This window comes from Trichoplusia ni, chromosome 6 (genome assembly GCF_003590095.1).
Source record: "Trichoplusia ni isolate ovarian cell line Hi5 chromosome 6, tn1, whole genome shotgun sequence".
Lineage (NCBI taxonomy): Eukaryota > Metazoa > Arthropoda > Insecta > Lepidoptera > Noctuidae > Trichoplusia > Trichoplusia ni.
In genome coordinates this window covers 1,996,767-2,013,956 of record NC_039483.1, presented here as the reverse complement: position 1 = coordinate 2,013,956, position 17,190 = coordinate 1,996,767, and the positions used below count along the sequence as shown (strand labels likewise).

Genomic DNA, 17,190 nt, shown 5'->3' with positions numbered 1-17,190 from the left:
ACTACTTTTACGGATTTTATCGCGGTTTAATTTTAGATTTTAGTTCCCGACGTTTCGAAACCTTTGCAGGTATCATGGTCACGGGCAGACTGAGATGGCGTTCGTCTTGACAGAAGATGTTGCTCGTTCTACCTTCATATTTTAATTAATTATTTCTGGTCCGACCTACGCAGTATGAGCTCACTGTGTCTTGACTCGAAATCCGTAAAAGTAGTTTCATTTCAATGTCTAACATTCGCGTAAACCTAAGAAACCACTAGTTATTTAATTACCAAATTTATACTGCGGTGTGACAGTCAGCCTCGGCGGTGTGAATGAAAACGGTCGGCGTGCGAATGAATACGGGATCTGTCGTCTTAACGTCTTTTACTGCGGCCTGATCAGTTATAACTAACCAAACTGCGTTTTGTGCTAGCTTTAGTTAGCCCTGCGGTTAAATGTTGCGTTATTTGTTGAGTATAAGTTTTATGTTGAGGTTAGTTGCTTAATAAGGTTTAAATATAGTTGAGGTGACTCTTATATTGGTTAAAATACTTTTTTATGCATTGAATTGATTTTTTTAGGTTTCTGTACCCGAAAGGTAAAACGGGCAATGTTATTAGGGCTCCGCTGTCTGTCCGACCATCTGTTCCAGGCTGTATCTCATGCATCGTGATGGCTAGTAAGAAAATGAATAATGTTTCTGTTACCGCTATAACAAGACATACTAAAAATAAAGTTCAGGTTAAGCATCGTTGTTACGGTCATTTGTTGGTGGGTGGCAAATAAGTTTCAAGGTGAGTTTCTTTTTGACTTTAGTTATTTTTCCTTGTTAAGTTACTTGTTAGTAAATTTACTTGATTAAACAAAGGTAACATATATAAAAGATCTTAATAAAAAATAGTCTCACTATGTTTCGCCTCACATATTTACAAGCGACATATTTGTATACCAAACAAATATTTGCTTAAAACTATTTACAACCATGAATATAGATATAAACACTTAACTAAAATGAGGCACATTTGACAATTTATAAAGATAATGTCAACTAATAAAACATATCTGTATAAATAATCTGACGAATCTCTGTAGTGAGTATTAAGTACAGCACGCGTGCGAAACCGGGACGGGTTGCTAGTTTTCTTATAAACTACACGACAAAACTTACTTCAAATATAATCGTATTACCGCATATACTGTAAATATACTTATAAAATACGGTATACGGAACCATGGGCAGAGCATTTATCTTTCAACAATGAACATTTATTTTGTCGTCAACAATAGGCAACAATAGGCAAGTTACTGAAAACACTGCTTAACTACATTGTACTTCTATTCGCGATAAAGAACTTTTATAAAATATAAAAGAAATATTTGTCTGTGGGGTAAATTAAAAGTGATATAGAAATTTAAATTACCCGGTACGTTTTAAGGCTCTATCTGTCTGTCCGCCATCAGGCTTTATCTCATAAACAATGAGAGCCAGACAGTTGGTATTTTCTTCGTTGATCTATTTCTGTAGCCGGCGTAACAACATTAAGATCGGGGTTAATCTCCTGTTGTTGTTAATTTTTTTTGGTTGACAATTAAATTTGACATGTTTGGATACTCAAAAATGTATATGTCATCGAATCGATTTATAGAGTAACATTGATAATATAATATTAGCACCACGAAAAGCAAGCAAATATTTTAAAATAAAAACACGGCACAAAATACTTGGAAAATAGCTTCAAATTGTTTTTTTTCCCTTTTAGATAACTATTTCTTCTAGACACTAGTGCAATTCAGTGACGTAAAGATTTAAGGACTTAAGAATTTGGAAACTATGATGAAATTAAAAAAAAAATACAAACACTACTTTTTTGGAAAGTCTCGTTATAATTACAACACAGGAATCCTCTGTTCTCTCTTCTTTCCAAAATTAAAACATTGTCCAACTAAAGAATCTCAGATTGTAATTCAAACAAAAACCAAAAAAAGGTAATTCCAACTAATTTGATAATAAAAAAAAATAATACTACAATATCCAGTTGGCTGAAATAATGGCCGCATACCGTTTTCATAATCAAATTTAATTTTTACACAATTTACGTAGCGCCTGAAATATTATTGTTTCATTAAAATGGACGCGACACAAACGCCTGAAATTCAGACCAGCGATATAGAAGTACTAAAAAAAATGGAGGACGAACATTTACGGCTTCAGAGACAGGTAACCTATAGAAGTTAAGCTTCGCTTGTCGAATAGCGATGGGAGAAATTTTAGATATCAGTTTTGTCTGCACGTCCAATAATGTAATTAATATCAATTCTGACTTTCTGATAGCCTGTTGCCTAGCGGTCAGCTAGGCAGCCAGTCTAATATTAATTATGTTCTTATTACCTAAATACGTGTAGTTTTATTCAGGAAGATTTCCCCAGGAATCCCTCACTCATTTCCTTCGTTTTCGTTTTATTGAGTGATGATAATATAGTATTTGAGCTTAGTATGGCATCAATTGGTGTCTTACAATTGTCTAATACCGCCATAGCTTTATCTTAAGGTAGCCACAAACACATTTGATAGCGTCAAGGGTCGCATGCAAAATATAAACGCGTTACAAAATTTGTTAGTCAACTGCATGGATAGCGATAGTTGAGATCAAAAACAAACTGAACGCGACGTGTCGCGGTTTCGATCCCCGCGTAGGATAGATATTTGTGTGATCCAAGAAGTCTTGGCCTGAGTCTGGGTGTTTTTCTTCAAGCGACTTATTTTTTTTTAAACCCCCCCGAGACAAGGAATAAGTTTCATATCCTATTTAATTGTGTTCTTTCCACAGGTCAGAATGATTCAGGTAGACCGTCAGCAGAGGACGATGGGAGTGCACCCTCAGTTCAGGAGACAAGACGAGCTGATGAGGACCCTGAAGAGAGAGTACATGAACCTTTGTAAAGACCTGAAGGTATCAGATACTGATGAGATGAGACAAAAAACTCTTTGATTTTACTAATAATGTGAAATTAATTCAGTACCTACTAAACTCGAAGATAATTATTTAAGTAAATGTAAAAAGTCAAATTGCATGAGTCAATTTACAAATCGTTTGAGAAAAAAATTAGTAGTGGGAAAATGGAATATGGAAATCCGATTGTCCAGTGAGAGTATCAAGGACTATGGTATCATCTCAGTTTTTGCAATTCTGATATAGATGACGTGTCAAATAGATTATTTTTAGGGGTTTCTAAAATATTTCATTGTACCTTTTAAATACCGCCATACATGCCTCAGATATTGCTAAATGGATATGTAGTCTGGTTCGAGTGGGTAATCAGTAATTCCCTTTTCAGTAGCGTGTGAGTGAATTTTGTAGAAGGTACAAATCCATGTAGATAAAAAAAAGTACCGCCATATAGGTCATAGAGGTTCACAGACCCATCTCTAGTATCTGTAGCCATTGGTTATTAAAGACTAAAATAAGGATCTTAAATTTAAGTTGTTTCTCACAGATAGCGAGGTCCGGAGCTCACAAGAAGAAAGATAAGAAGATGAAACTCGAGCTGAAGAACGCGCTTCAGCTCCGAGTGGAAACAGAGCAGGAGTGTGAAGGTATAAACAGAGAGACTTCTGTTTTTCTCCCTCTTAGAGTAGGGTGGTTGTCCTTGTTAAAGCGAGACTGGTATAGTGCTATGCACTTTGTTGCTTGCACAATATAGTCCCGCTTTCTGAGCTCATAGTAACTAACATTGTCATGTACAGTATGTGTGAAAACCCTGTGGACATGTAAGTGACTTGCCAAACGTGCTAAAAATATATTATGCTGATTAATGAAAGCTGAGAAATCTATAACATCAAAATATATTTCTTGCTACAGCATTAACGAAAATATTACTTTGAATTTTGAGAAAATTCTATAGTTATTATGATTTATTAGTTTACAGTTCAGTCATAGCGAATCTGTACTATATTATTTAAAATTCATATTTTTTTGAAAAAAGGGGGCACGCGATACTAATCCTTTATATTTTACCCCAAAAATACGCATTAAATAAATTACAATAATAAAAATACTTGAGCTTAGTAGCACATCCCAGTAGAATAAACAGCAGAAAATTCACAAACAAAATGTTTTTATCCTTTCAAAAATATTTCAAAAGATGTTATTAATTATTCTCAGGTGACGTGACGCTGATGGATCAAATTAACGGCTTGATACAAAAAAACAATAAGGAAACACTGGATTTGAGGAAACTGGCGAGCACAACACAGGGCCAGGTATAATACCTCCGAAATTAGTTTAATTAAAAAGAGGTTTTAATTTTTTTACATTGATCTTGAATATTTCTTTTGTTCAATACTTTTGTGATTCCGGTATTTTTTCATCTTTTTGAAGACCAGTTACTTTGATTTTGAATGTTTTGTTTCTATAATATTAGTTACTAGAAAAGCTACACATTATTCTTAGATAGCTTTAACATGAATGTATTTACATATGAAACATACGTAAATACATTACTTAGAACTTTGTTGCTTATCTATTATTAAGTTGTACCTGTAATACCCAAGTCTCCAAGTAACCAAAGTGAGACCCATCATTCAATTTTGCTAACAGTTTCAAAATTAGCTATCAAAAAAAAATGATGACGATAGACTTAAACTTAGATACTGGTTCGAGACGATTTATACATATTTACAATAGATTAGAATAGATAGGATTGGTATGCAGTTAATTATGACAGCTAACTCGAACTGTGAGTCCAACAGTTGGAAGAGCGTCGCAACCAGAGCGAGTACCGGCTGGTGTCGGCAGAGAACAAGCTGGAGACCGCCAAGCTGAGGTTCAATGCCATCCAGTACGAGAATAAGAAGATCAGGGAGGAAATAGAACACATGCTGCAAGATAGGTAAGGTACGACTCAGGTTAATGTAGAAAATTCATACAAATAAAACTGACTTTTATGGTAACTATCGTGAGAGTGATTAATTAAACCCATCATATAATAAAAAAACTAAACTTAAAAATAAAGTTCGAAAACATAAGCTCATACCATTAAATAGGTATAAAAGAGGAATATGATGGGTTGGTTTGCCTTGAAAAAAGTAGTGTGTGTGTGTGTGTGTATGTTTGTCGGTATCTCCATCTATTAATTCTCCTCTTTAACTTCAGGCCTATCTATTTGTTTTTAGCTGCCCAAATCGATATCCTTGACTAAAGTATAACGACTTAGGAAACAAAAAATACAACAATAATATGATAAAAACCAATTTTGATGTAATGATGTCTTTCGAGAATGGGAGAAAGCTAATCCAACCTCGTGACTCAAGTATAATATTATCCTGAAATGTTTTCACACTAACAAGACTGCCAACAGAGCTCTTTTCAATCAAGCATGGGACAAAATGCTGGCAGCCCTCGGGAAGGGCAAGAAGTTCCTGAACGACCTGTTCGAGTCCTCAACCCTGGCTTACGACCAGAGGGACGAGTGGTGCACCAAGCTGAAGTCCATGCAGGAGAAGGGGAAGATCGATCAGATGCTGCAGGTTCAGGTAAAATAGTTAAAATATTTATTGATTTATTTCGAGTACAACACTATCCTTACAGGTAAAAACCCTATGCGACAATGTTGGCATACATTATAAGTAGTATTTTAAAACTTATAATTGATAATAAATTATACACTTGTAAAAAAACATAAAAAAACAGAATCATCGGGTTTGAACCTACCCTGAAAATTTGGGAAGTACCTCAAAAGGGGGTTTACAGAAATCCAACTGGGACTACAAATATACGAAAAAATAAAGTGAGTGTAAAAAAACGTGGGAAAGTAAAATTTTAGATAGTTACACCATCCTTTACTTCAAGAAAAGGTTTTGTAAAAAAAAACTATAATTTCATTACCAATATTACTTACTAGCGAAATTAATTTACATAAAATAAACGTGCATTACCCGTAAAGTCCCGTCTTTACAATACAGCTGAAAGAATTGTAACAGTCCTTATGGGGAACTTCTGTCTGACCCTGTTTATTTGGGTGTTTTAAACAGCTTTCTCAAATGATGATATTAAAATTTAAGTGCTGGAAAATAGTCACTACCGAATTCTTTTTACAGAGAAGTTTTGCATAATTATACATGCAGGTAGTTGTATGAAATGGTTTGAGAGTGCAGGTATGTAAACAAACAAGATTTTTGACCGGTGGGAAACTGACATAATAATCCCCTCACCGTGGATTGAAATCATTGGTTTTCACAGTAAAAAAAAGCAGCAAAAATACAACTTTATTCCTAACTCTCCAGCTTTCATCAATAACCTCCCTCTCTACTAGATTTCAGAAATATTAACACCAGAAAAATAACATAATTTCTATAACGCATTTCCTACTACTCTTAAGGCACACTTCCATATCTTGATCAATCAGCATCATCGATGATCTTTTTACTTAATTAGCAACCTATGTAAGAATGAAGCATGCAATAAGCCCATTTGAGTTGAAGGGAAAAAGTCAGTCAATTTATTTTTTGGTTTTACCATCCAACCCACTGCAAGGCAATAACCTCTCTATCTCACACTCTCTTATTCCATATAACTTAAGCATTTAAATTCCAGGAAATGCGAGACCTAATAAAAGCCTACGACCACGAGATGAAGGTGTATCTGTTCCTGGCGACGAAGGGCATGACGCGAGTGAACAGGAAGCAGGAGATGAGAGAGGAAGCCATGAGGAGGACTGATGAGGAGGAGACCAAACGGATGCAGGCGTACTACGTGAAGTTGTTGGATGATATTGGGGTAAGTAATTAACTATGCTTATTTGAGATTTTTTTCCGGAAGAGTTCGTGGCTAAGCTATAAGTGTATGAGTGAATCGATCACAGGCTAAGCTACGCTCGATGCGGTTGGTCCGTAGATGGGTGACCATTTTTGTCATAACGAGCTCCTCCGGTTTTTGCAAGGTACGTTGAATTGTTGGTCCTGGCTGTTATTCATACATCTTTGACAGTCGTTATGGGTAGTCAGAAGCTTGAAAGTCTGACAACTAGTCTAACTATGGGGTATCGTGTTGCCCAGATAACTAGATTGAGGAGGTCGGATAGGCAGTAGCTCCTTGTAAAACACTGATACTTAGCTGAATCCGATGAGACTGGAAGCAGACATAAACAACATAGTAGGGAAACGGCTAGGCCGATGATGATTTGAGAGATTTTTCCACATCAGCCTTAAATAGAGAAGAATGGGATGAAGATAAAATGTCTCCTAGTCCTAAAAATAGGAGAATATGGGCCGATAATAATTAAGCATAGTGGGGTACTGGAGTAAAGCTAGGTAAGCAAGGGCCCCGAAAAGCATAGTTTATTCTGGGAATACAAAATGATGCTTTACTTATGTGAGATTCAACAATACTATTAGGCCACGCTTAGTAATAATATCTTTGCATGAGAAAGATAAAATATGTATGTAATATTTGCTGCCTTTCAATCAATTAATAAAATACATTGACCCATAAATAAATATGGTGGACAAAATCCACATATTTTCTTACAAATCTTCTAAAATGGTCTACTTGCCATCCAGAACTACACGGGAGAGTACAGCGTGTACAGAGTAATGAAGCTGTTCAAGAAGAAGGAGCAGGAGAACTTCTCCATGTACCAGCTGCTGGCTGACTTCTGCGCAGAGAACGAGGTCCTGAGGCGAGATGTTAACGAGATAAGGAGGATCACAAGTATGGGGCTTAGTATTATTTTTGTGTTTATACTAATAGTTGCGCTGACCCTAAATAAAGTAATTGAGATAAGGGCAGGGGAATGGTGATTATCTATATCTATACCTATACTAGTATTATAAACAAGGAAGTTTGTATGTGTATAGATGTTTGTTGCTCTTTCACGCAAAAACCACTGAACAGATTTTTATGAAAACTGATACACAAATAGTTTTTAACCAGGTTTAACAAATATGAGTTTTTATCTCGATTTTATGTTCAAGTGGTGTTTAATTTTCGATTAGTAGTAGGCCCGCGGGTAACAGCTAGTAACTTATATTATAAATGTATTTGTTATTGTATAAGCCGTAACGTATTTGCTGGAATTGAAAAGCTTATATCCTTGTGAAAAAGACTATTTCCCAGAGTCGAGATACTTTAGAACTAATTTAGAACCTTAAAACATATTATTATTCGATGTGAACGCACCGGAATAAATTGACAATATATGTCAATGTTTCACATACGTTTTACTATTGTTTATATTGTTTTGGAAAGCGTTTTTTTTTGTATTTACCTACATAATTTATTTATATGTGATTTATATTGTATTCAAACCGCTAGCCGGCTTTTAGGTGTAATTTGTTATTTTTTATCTACAGGTATGTATTTCTGAGTATTTTGGGTCATTATTAGACCATGCAGTAACACTTGGACATACATCTACGTTTTACTGATGAGTTTTTTAATCATTAAAAACATACGTTATGGCATGAACAGTTTCCGACATAACACAGTGTTTTACATACAGAAAAGAGTCCAAAGAAATGGAATCTGCAAATGCTTTGCAATACAATAAAGACCTATATTACTAAACTTAAAATTTAATTAACTGTGGTAATAATGTGTATTAAAAAATCGGCCGACTGCGAGTGAGCTGTGACACTAAGGGTCCCGGACAAATAGATTTAAATAAAAATCGGTTTAGTAACTATAGTATGACCGTTACTATTCAGATGATAGATTTCTCTTGCCGCTATAACAGCAAATACAAAAAATAAAGGTCGAGGTTAGAGATGCTTAACATCGATCTAGATTTTTAGTTTATAACAGTCACGGTTCATGAGACAGAACCTGGTGACTGACGGACGGACAACAGAGCCTCAGTGATAGAGTCCCGTTGCCGGAGCCCTATCAGAAGGAATATTATGTTAAAATACTATTCAATCCCCTCCCATAAAAATACTACAAGTACCAACTAAAATATAGCATTCTATCTTATATCTCATGTTTTTAGATGATCGGCGTGATTGGAACCAGATGATGGAGGACAAAAGGCAAGGCAAGATAGGGTATTTACGGGAACTTCTAGAAGCACAACAGATGAAGACAGAAGAACTGAGAAGGAAAAACGAGGAGCAGAAACAACTTGTACAAGACGTCATGAGTAAAATAAATGAGATGTTCGCGTAAGTTGCTATGAGGGCAAGAAATATGATATATGACCCAAAAATGTTTTTAGTCCAGCTAGAAGACTAAAATATATATTTATTTAATAATTAAAAAGTTGTGAAAATAAAAGCATTAAAGATGGTGAAGCTTATGGAATTGTAACGTCACTCGTCGGTATAAAGTATACCGTGTATGTATATAAGTGACGTCACACTGGTTTTCAACTTAGGTACATTTTACTAGGTACAGGTACTCCATTTTTTTGGTTACGAGATAAAAAATAAATTCGTTTCCGATACTATAGTTTTGGAACGTCCAACCGACGGGAAATTTTGTAAATACCCGATCGGATACCAAAAAAGTAAAAAAAGTAATACCTACAGTGGATTAGTGTTAGTTTTCAATTAAGTTTTTTCATAACTATTACATAATTTGTACTACAAGACTTTTTCTTCAATAAGTTTTGAAGAAAATACTGACATCAACGTCAAAGAAATATCAAACATACAATACGTGTCTTTCCGAATAGAATTACAATCGTCACACAGACATAAAATCAAAATGCAAAAATCCCTCTTCAAAAATTCTCCTAAATCTAAAATCTCACCCAAATGTTGTCAACCCCTACCCACCCCTTTCACAATGACACAACATCACGGTATAATCAACAAATCACTCGTGTGACGTGACGTCGCGTCATTACCATCAAACTGACGTTAGCCGGCAGAGGGCGCTGACACAATCATTATAACGAAATTAATTACACGCGTATTACTTAGTTTCATACGAGTGACTATTATATGTAGTGGTAGGTGGGATTTAAATTGATAAAAGCCTTGTTAAGAAAATCTATCTGGTGCCGTAGATTTCTAGAGAGTTTCCGAATATCTTGGACAAGGATGCAGGCTCAATTAATTGTCCTATTTTTACGATTTAAAGGCGTATTAAGATGATCCGATAAATTTCGTTGAGGTCGTAGCACATTCTTTTTTATTTATTTTTTAAACTCCCGCATGAAGGAAACCACATGCACAAAGAAATTGAGACTCAGGACAAGCATTCGTGGATAACACTAATGTGTGTTCTACGCGGGGATCGAACTTGTGACCCGGCGTGCACAGTGGGTTTGATATGGTGACCTCAACCACTCGGCTATCCGTGTAGCTGAAAAGATAAGCATACAGATTCAATTGTCAATTTAAGCTGGAACTTTACAGCTGGAAATTTTGAGACTTTGTGGTATTTTAATTTCATAATTCCGACCAACAAACAATGGATCTTGAAACAATAAGATGGAAAAGAGTGGCAAATCTCAAGCCCAGCAAATTTGCAGAAAAAAAAACTTCTAAATAGAGAAGAATCCTCGATCAAAACAAATTAATGTAATAGACAAATAGTCACCAAATATGGTTGTTTGGTACTATTACTACAGGTATATGAACAACAAAATGAACACTATCAAATCCAACCCTCATGACTGGATAAGATCACGAATCAATTAACCAAGTGCCGTCTCGATTAAGATCCGATGTATCGATAATAAGCTCCATATGTCACCGAAATGTATCGCTCTATCCATTACTAAAATACATTGTCTAACTAATGCAATTTAATCGAAATTGCATTGGCCGTCCATGTACAATCAATGTGACTAAGCCTCCATAATGAAGTTATGTTATTGAATGCTGGTGTTGTGATCGTGGTTGTATTGTGTTGCGTAAGGGTCACTGGTACTTGGTACAAGTATGGTATGAGGTAACGTTTTTGGTATTTCATGCTATTTTCCAAGTGATAGAATTAAAAAAATAGAGTTCAAAAATATAAAAATCCACTTTTTTAAATTTCACTCCATTCAAATTTTATCAAAATCGGTCGAGTCGTTTTTGTAGTTGTAAATTGCATTGTCATCGGGTTTGAAGCTACCCTGAAAATTTCAGCCTGATAGCTTACCGGGACAAGTAAACACTTATTCTATTCTTAAACCCCTTGCCCAACGGTGGAATGACGTGCTAAGGTAAAAGCACCTATTACGGAGGTATTTCGCAACATTTGAAAGTAAGAAACAAAAATAATAATTTGTAGGTATTTCTAAAGGTGGAAAAAAATTCTATCGTTAAAAGTGGAATTTATATTTTGTATTGCCGTTGAGACTATGATTCTGTTGATGATATTTCTTATTTTAAAGAAATATTTAAATAGTCTGGTCGATTTTCCCTTATACGGAGGTAAAATTTGGCTCTGATCCTATTACTGCGGTAGACGGCTCCTAATACGGAGGGTCAGAACTTATATTCATTAAAGTTCCGTACAAATAATATTTATTTAATAATAGTTATGTGTTAGTAAAAGTTTTTCCTTTTTATTGAAAATTGATTTTATTAAATTGCGTAATCAAATTAATGGTGAATGAATTATTTCCATTTTGAGTAACTCTGACAATGACATCTAATATGTATGGGACCCAAATACGGCTAGGCCTATAATAATTAAGGACCCTCTATAGAGCTACTGTTGTTGAGATCGCGTTCTGTAGTAAGTATTTTTTTCATAGTAATTCTGACCTTGATCTGACCTGATCTGAAATTGTTGAGAATCAATAGTATTCGAGGGATTAAATCAGTTTCCCCGGCACCCGTAGTTCTACAGAACAACGTCTATGGATAAAACTGAAAAATAAGGTAAAATTATACCAAGTTTCATCGAAATCGAACAGTTATTTTTCTCGTGATGCCTGAACATACAGACTGACAAAATAAATTTTAATCACATATTTGGGTTTGGTCACTCGCTGCTATTTATTTTTTCAATATTTTCAGTGTACAGAATTGACCCTTCTACAGATTTATTAAATTTATAGATAAATGAATAGAACCGTAATAGGAGATCTTAGAACCCTACACGGAGTTACCTGGAAATAATTACCTCCGTAATAGGAAAACTACTCATGTTTTCGATGATCCTAATTCTGACCCATAAATATTTCGATAAACAAAAGAGTAAAAATGCCTAAACAAACATTAACAGTTTTTTGGCTCAGATTTGTAAAACTCAAGTCAAAATTTATACAAAATAAATGTTTTGTGATAAATCAAAATACACCTTCCCATTTTTGCCTCTTCTAAGAAACTAACATTTTGTACTCGACAGTTTTCATATTTAACTAGATTTCCAATTAAGAACACATACCACAGAATATGGTTTTTAAGTTATGTGATTAATAATTATTTCAACTAAACTTGAAACTAATTGAATAAGCTAATCAATTGAAAGTTATAAACAATTAAACATGACCAGTACTTTTCCTATTTCGGAGTCATAACACCGTATTAGGATTAATTTTTAAAATTTGTATCGTATTACGGCGGTGTTTTATTTTTAAATTTTTTGGTAAAAAATGACTTACAAATATAAAATAAGCTATTTAAATAGTGAGTGTAATAATAAGAAAATGCTATAAATAAGAAAAGAACAAACTCGAACGGCATCTTAATACGAAAAACTTAGTTTCTAAATATTTGTGTATTTACTTTTGTTGTTCCGCGTTTGTATGGAAACACCTCTCACGTCGATTACGTTACAGAGACTGATTGATTTTGTTGTGTTGTCTATCTGCTATAATTGCAAATGTCAGTTAAGTCATAAAGTAAAAGATTTAGAATAAATAGTTTCGGTTTTGGTCTACCTACACTGAATAAAACGGGAATAAAACGCGAAAATATAAATACCACCGTAATAGGAAGCGATTTTGACTACCGCCGTATTAGGAGCGTTTACCTTAATTAAAATAAAAACCTTTTTGTTATTTTTCCAACATTTCCTTATAATTTATCTTTGTAGTTATTTCTTACTTCTTCCACTTATGATTTTGACTGTACCTTTATAATACAGCCGCCCTTTAGTGAGACGACACGTAACAAGCTTCTTTAAAGGGTCCTCGTAATTGAATTATTAAAAAAATCCCTCTTGATGTTTAAAAATGTAACTTTTACAACACCGAGACACGGAAGTGAAAATATAAAAAAATGAATATGTTCTTTTACGTAATTTCATAAATGTATTTAAGAAGGTGAGTAAACTGAATTTTGGAGCAAATTTTAAATTTCGCATGAAATAAAATCTTGAAGAAACTACGATACTGATGGTTGAAACATTTCCATTGCTATAGTGGTTGTGTGCAATACATACAAGACTATCTAGGGCAATGTGAAATACTAGCTGGTTCAATTTGTTGATAAGAAGTTTAAAAAAAACGGTACGGCCAAGGTTTTCATCAACTCACTACAAAAAATAGTTCATGCTCATTAATGAGCACTTACATGTTGATGCGTACCATGAATACCATTGGATGACGCACTCAATTTTCACTCAAAAGAAAAGTTAATGTCTCATAAGCTCCTCGTTTTAGACAAATAGATAGAATATTCTTTATTGCACACCACATAAGTACAGGATTAGTATACAAATAAATATTAAATACAATATAAATAATATAACATGGTGCCACAATGTGGCGGTGTTATCGCTAAAACCGATTTTCTACACACAACTTTTGGATGGACTAGATTCTTAAGGAACAACATTAAAATTTGTGCAGGTAGTCCGCACAGCTTACGCTCTTTGCCCACTTAAACTCTTTCATAAGATTCGCCTTTTTTACAAGTGCTACCTTAATTTCCCCAGGATGCTGGACTGCAGCCTGAAGCCGTTCCACAACCTGCTGGGAGACAAGCAGCCGTCCGTGCACCAGCTCGACCTGACGCTGCGGCTCATCACCGAGAGGATCAAGGAGTATATGCAGAACGTGTACTATTATGTAAGGACTGTCCTTATTATTATTATTTATAGTTTATTGCACATAAATACACACACTTGGACAACAACTGTTCAACGGAATAGGAAATCAGAAATACAAACAATTTAAGACAAATAATATAGTCAAAAAATGAAATCACAATCAGGCAAATCTGGCTATATGCGACAATCGCTTTACCACCTAAGCTACCGAGGTAAGGCACATTAATTCATAAATATATCCGCTTCTAAGCATAACAATTGAAAATGACAAATAACCTTTTCTTAAACCACTGCATGTCGCGTAGGAATTCCCATTCAGAACAACAAAACATGCCGCTGGTATTTTTGTTTCTTAGAGCAAGATGGGAAAAAGAGCTTTTAATCCAAGCATTATCGACAAAATCATTTCAACACGACATCGACACAATACGTTAGCTACTAATCACAAACGATGAAGACTCTAAACTCTAAACCATATCCTGATTCGAAACTATATTTTACCTCGACTTCCAGGAACACTGTGTCCAAAAGAAATGCGAGAAAACATCAACAGCATCACGATTAAAGAAGTACACCGTGCACGCGGAGCCGCCGGACTTCTTCAAGCCGACTCCTATCAACCTCCTGGTACCGGCTGATCCGTGCCCCTCGTAAGTTGATGCTTATTGAATTTGGTCTTAAGAACAATTCTTTTTTCTGTAATGCTCCTTTATTTTGAGTTACTCTGCGTGGCTTAGTCCGGTTTAGAATAGAATATTTATTTGTTTAGAAGACAGAAATCAGGTCATAATATTCTGTTTCCAGCGTACAATTTTATATAGACTAGAATCAAAATAGGAAAGTATTGTATTAAAAACCACTTTTCCGGTAACAAAAATTGCTACAATCTCTAAAAGTTAAATTTCATTCCGAAAACTCACATAACTTTCATATTCAGGACCTAAACTGAAACTTAGTGTCATACTGCCTTCATCGATATGAAGCGAAACCTCAAAACCTGTTACTTCGAAAAGTCTCGTTTTAAAAAAGATCGCTACGACTTGGATTATATTTTTACCTCCATGTTCCAGTTGCGTCGAAACTCGTTGGATGGCACGCATCTCCGACGGTCCCGAACCTCCATTTGACATACAGATGGCGTTAGCAGCGCTCACCGAGCTGTCATCAGACCCCGCCTACATGCGCAGTGACAGAGTCCACACTATCACCGAGTGTAGAGTCCCGCGGAGCAGAGCTATCCTCGCCAGGAGATATCTCAACCATTGACCAATTGAGCTGAATAAAGTGTTATCACTTTTTATGTCTATTCGTGTTCAAAACGTCTTCCGAGTGTTTTGGCATGGTAAATTGTGGGTATTCCGCTCACCCCGCGACATTTATCATAGGTTGTTAGAAGCTACAAATATCTACAACCAGTCTGACTGAGGGTTATCGTATTGCCCAGGTAACTGGGTTGAGGAGGTCCTTGTAACACAGGCACTTAGCATCTCACAGGGATATGTGTAGGGATTGAAGAGAGGCTTTGGCCCGACACTGGGGTTTAGTTTCGAAAAATGTGTATGACATAATAAACGTTGGTGAATAGTCTCTCCTACTATTTAGTTACGTAAAGCCTAAAGGCTGTACAAAAATAACAAATCCTAAACGCAATCTTTTAATCCAAAGCCGGGATATATATTTTTTTGAATTACAAAACTTGGCATAAGACGTGCGCAGCCAGTGCTGACCTCACTTCCGGTTGAACCGGAACCACGCCGGTACTTCCGGTGTGGGTAAACATTTTTTATCTTTACCTACTCGCTTCAGGATATTTGCAAACTGCAGATGCTAACGACATTTTTTCGTTTCAGTTTCTATATTTGGCTATTTTTTTAAAGTAGATAATTAGGTTTTAGTGTTAATAATTCGATCGTTTTCAATATTTCTTACCTACTTTGAAAATGAGGAGGCTCTTAATTAGTCGTTAATTTTTTACCTCAAAACTTGGGACTGGCTGAACCAATTGTCATCCCAATATCATCAAGTTAGGCTCTCCAGAATTTATTGGAACACGTACCTAGTGTTTTTGTTGCTAAAAAAAAATAGAATGCATTCATTCATCACGTTTTTTTACAATATCAATAGTATCTAGTATAAAAGATCAGCCTTAAATAATTTTATTAACTCAACTCCTCCTTATGTTTTCAAGTCGATATAAACCCAACACAAGACAAGCATAAAACCTTCAAGCATAAAAAGGCTGACACTGTTAAAGACGTTAAAGTCAAGGTCGCCGCATCTCGGAACTAATAAGACAAGTCACAGATCACGTCCTGGCGTGCCCTTGACCCTGAACCTGTCACCATCAGGTAATAAATAACTAACTCGATACACAATACACTGCACTTCGTTAAGGTAAGGGCGAGCGCATACTTGAGAGGAACAGTTTTAAAACAGACCATTGCTCTACAAAAGATGTTGAAGTAACACTTCCACGCTTGAAACAAAACGATTTATAGACAAAACTATATACATATCTTAATCATAACTCCGGTTGGATCCGAAACTAGTGGGGCAATCCCGATAAATACGCGTGAGTAAACCGTTGCATCATTTTACATAATATGTCTAAAGCCTACAAGATTCTACTTTAAGAAGATCTTTCTTGTTTGACAAACATATGGGTTACCACCAAGCCGTAAAATAATATTATGGTTTTCATACCATCTCAAATTAGGACTCGATTTTCCTTACATTTTGCGACCAACGAACAAATCTTGAACCGTTTCAGTTGTTAAAACGTGACAGGACTACACAGCGTAGAGCGGCATCTCTGTCCCACAATTGTTACACTTTAAGTGGTGGCACTAAGCCCCCTGACCTTAAAGCTGGCATTGTTCGTAAGTGCATTGTGGGATGGACACGTGTCATTGAAGGTGTATTAGATACTAATGGATGTAAGGTTCTATTTTATCTTTTGTCTGGAAAAGAGAAAAGAAAAAAGGTCATACAGATATGATCTTTGTTCTTTTGTAACGGTGAAGAAGAAATAGGGTCACGTGTAAGTAAAGTAAACTGAAGTTATAAAGAGGAAGTGATGTACAAAATGTAAATTAAGTTTTAATTGTCCCGTTAGAAATGTCGGGACGAAAATAAGGAAGAATGTTATCGAAAATGACGAATCATTTTCTTAAGAATAATGAGTAGTCGAATTTTTCGATTTTTACATAAAGAAACCTCAACACAAAATAAAATTACTTACGTGTTATAAAATTCTATCTTCGCACCACAAAAA

General features: G+C 35.3%; 2 protein-coding genes across 2 annotated transcripts in view; one reads left to right on the top strand and one right to left on the bottom strand.

Moving 5' to 3' along the window:
* LOC113495133 (alpha-2Db adrenergic receptor) overlaps positions 1 to 1,668 on the bottom strand; it is a 383,296-nt gene extending 381,628 nt beyond the window's left edge. The window contains exon 1 of the mRNA XM_026873732.1: positions 1,404 to 1,668. The gene's annotated coding sequence lies outside the window, so the exon portion shown is untranslated. The remainder of the gene's footprint in view (positions 1 to 1,403) is intronic.
* Positions 1,669 to 1,996: 328 nt separating this feature from the next.
* Positions 1,997 to 15,220, top strand: LOC113495381 (outer dynein arm protein 1-like). Its single transcript, XM_026874074.1, has 12 exons — positions 1,997 to 2,200; positions 2,811 to 2,933; positions 3,478 to 3,577; positions 4,146 to 4,243; positions 4,733 to 4,872; positions 5,341 to 5,515; positions 6,576 to 6,758; positions 7,541 to 7,691; positions 8,968 to 9,139; positions 13,803 to 13,935; positions 14,430 to 14,566; positions 14,987 to 15,220. Exons 1-12 carry the CDS (start codon positions 2,111 to 2,113, stop codon positions 15,180 to 15,182), a joined length of 1,698 nt encoding a protein of 565 aa, XP_026729875.1. The 5' UTR covers positions 1,997 to 2,110; the 3' UTR covers positions 15,183 to 15,220.
* The last annotated feature ends 1,970 nt before the right edge of the window (positions 15,221 to 17,190 follow it).

Excerpts from the sequence above, each read along its gene's own strand:
- LOC113495381 (XM_026874074.1), top strand. The coding sequence starts at position 2,111 with ATGGACGCGACACAAACGCCTGAAATTCAGACCAGCGATATAGAAGTA. Across the intron at positions 4,244-4,732 it reads CGAGCACAACACAGGGCCAG|TTGGAAGAGCGTCGCAACCA; the intron begins GTATAATACCTC and ends TGAGTCCAACAG. Across the intron at positions 6,759-7,540 it reads AGTTGTTGGATGATATTGGG|AACTACACGGGAGAGTACAG; the intron begins GTAAGTAATTAA and ends CTTGCCATCCAG.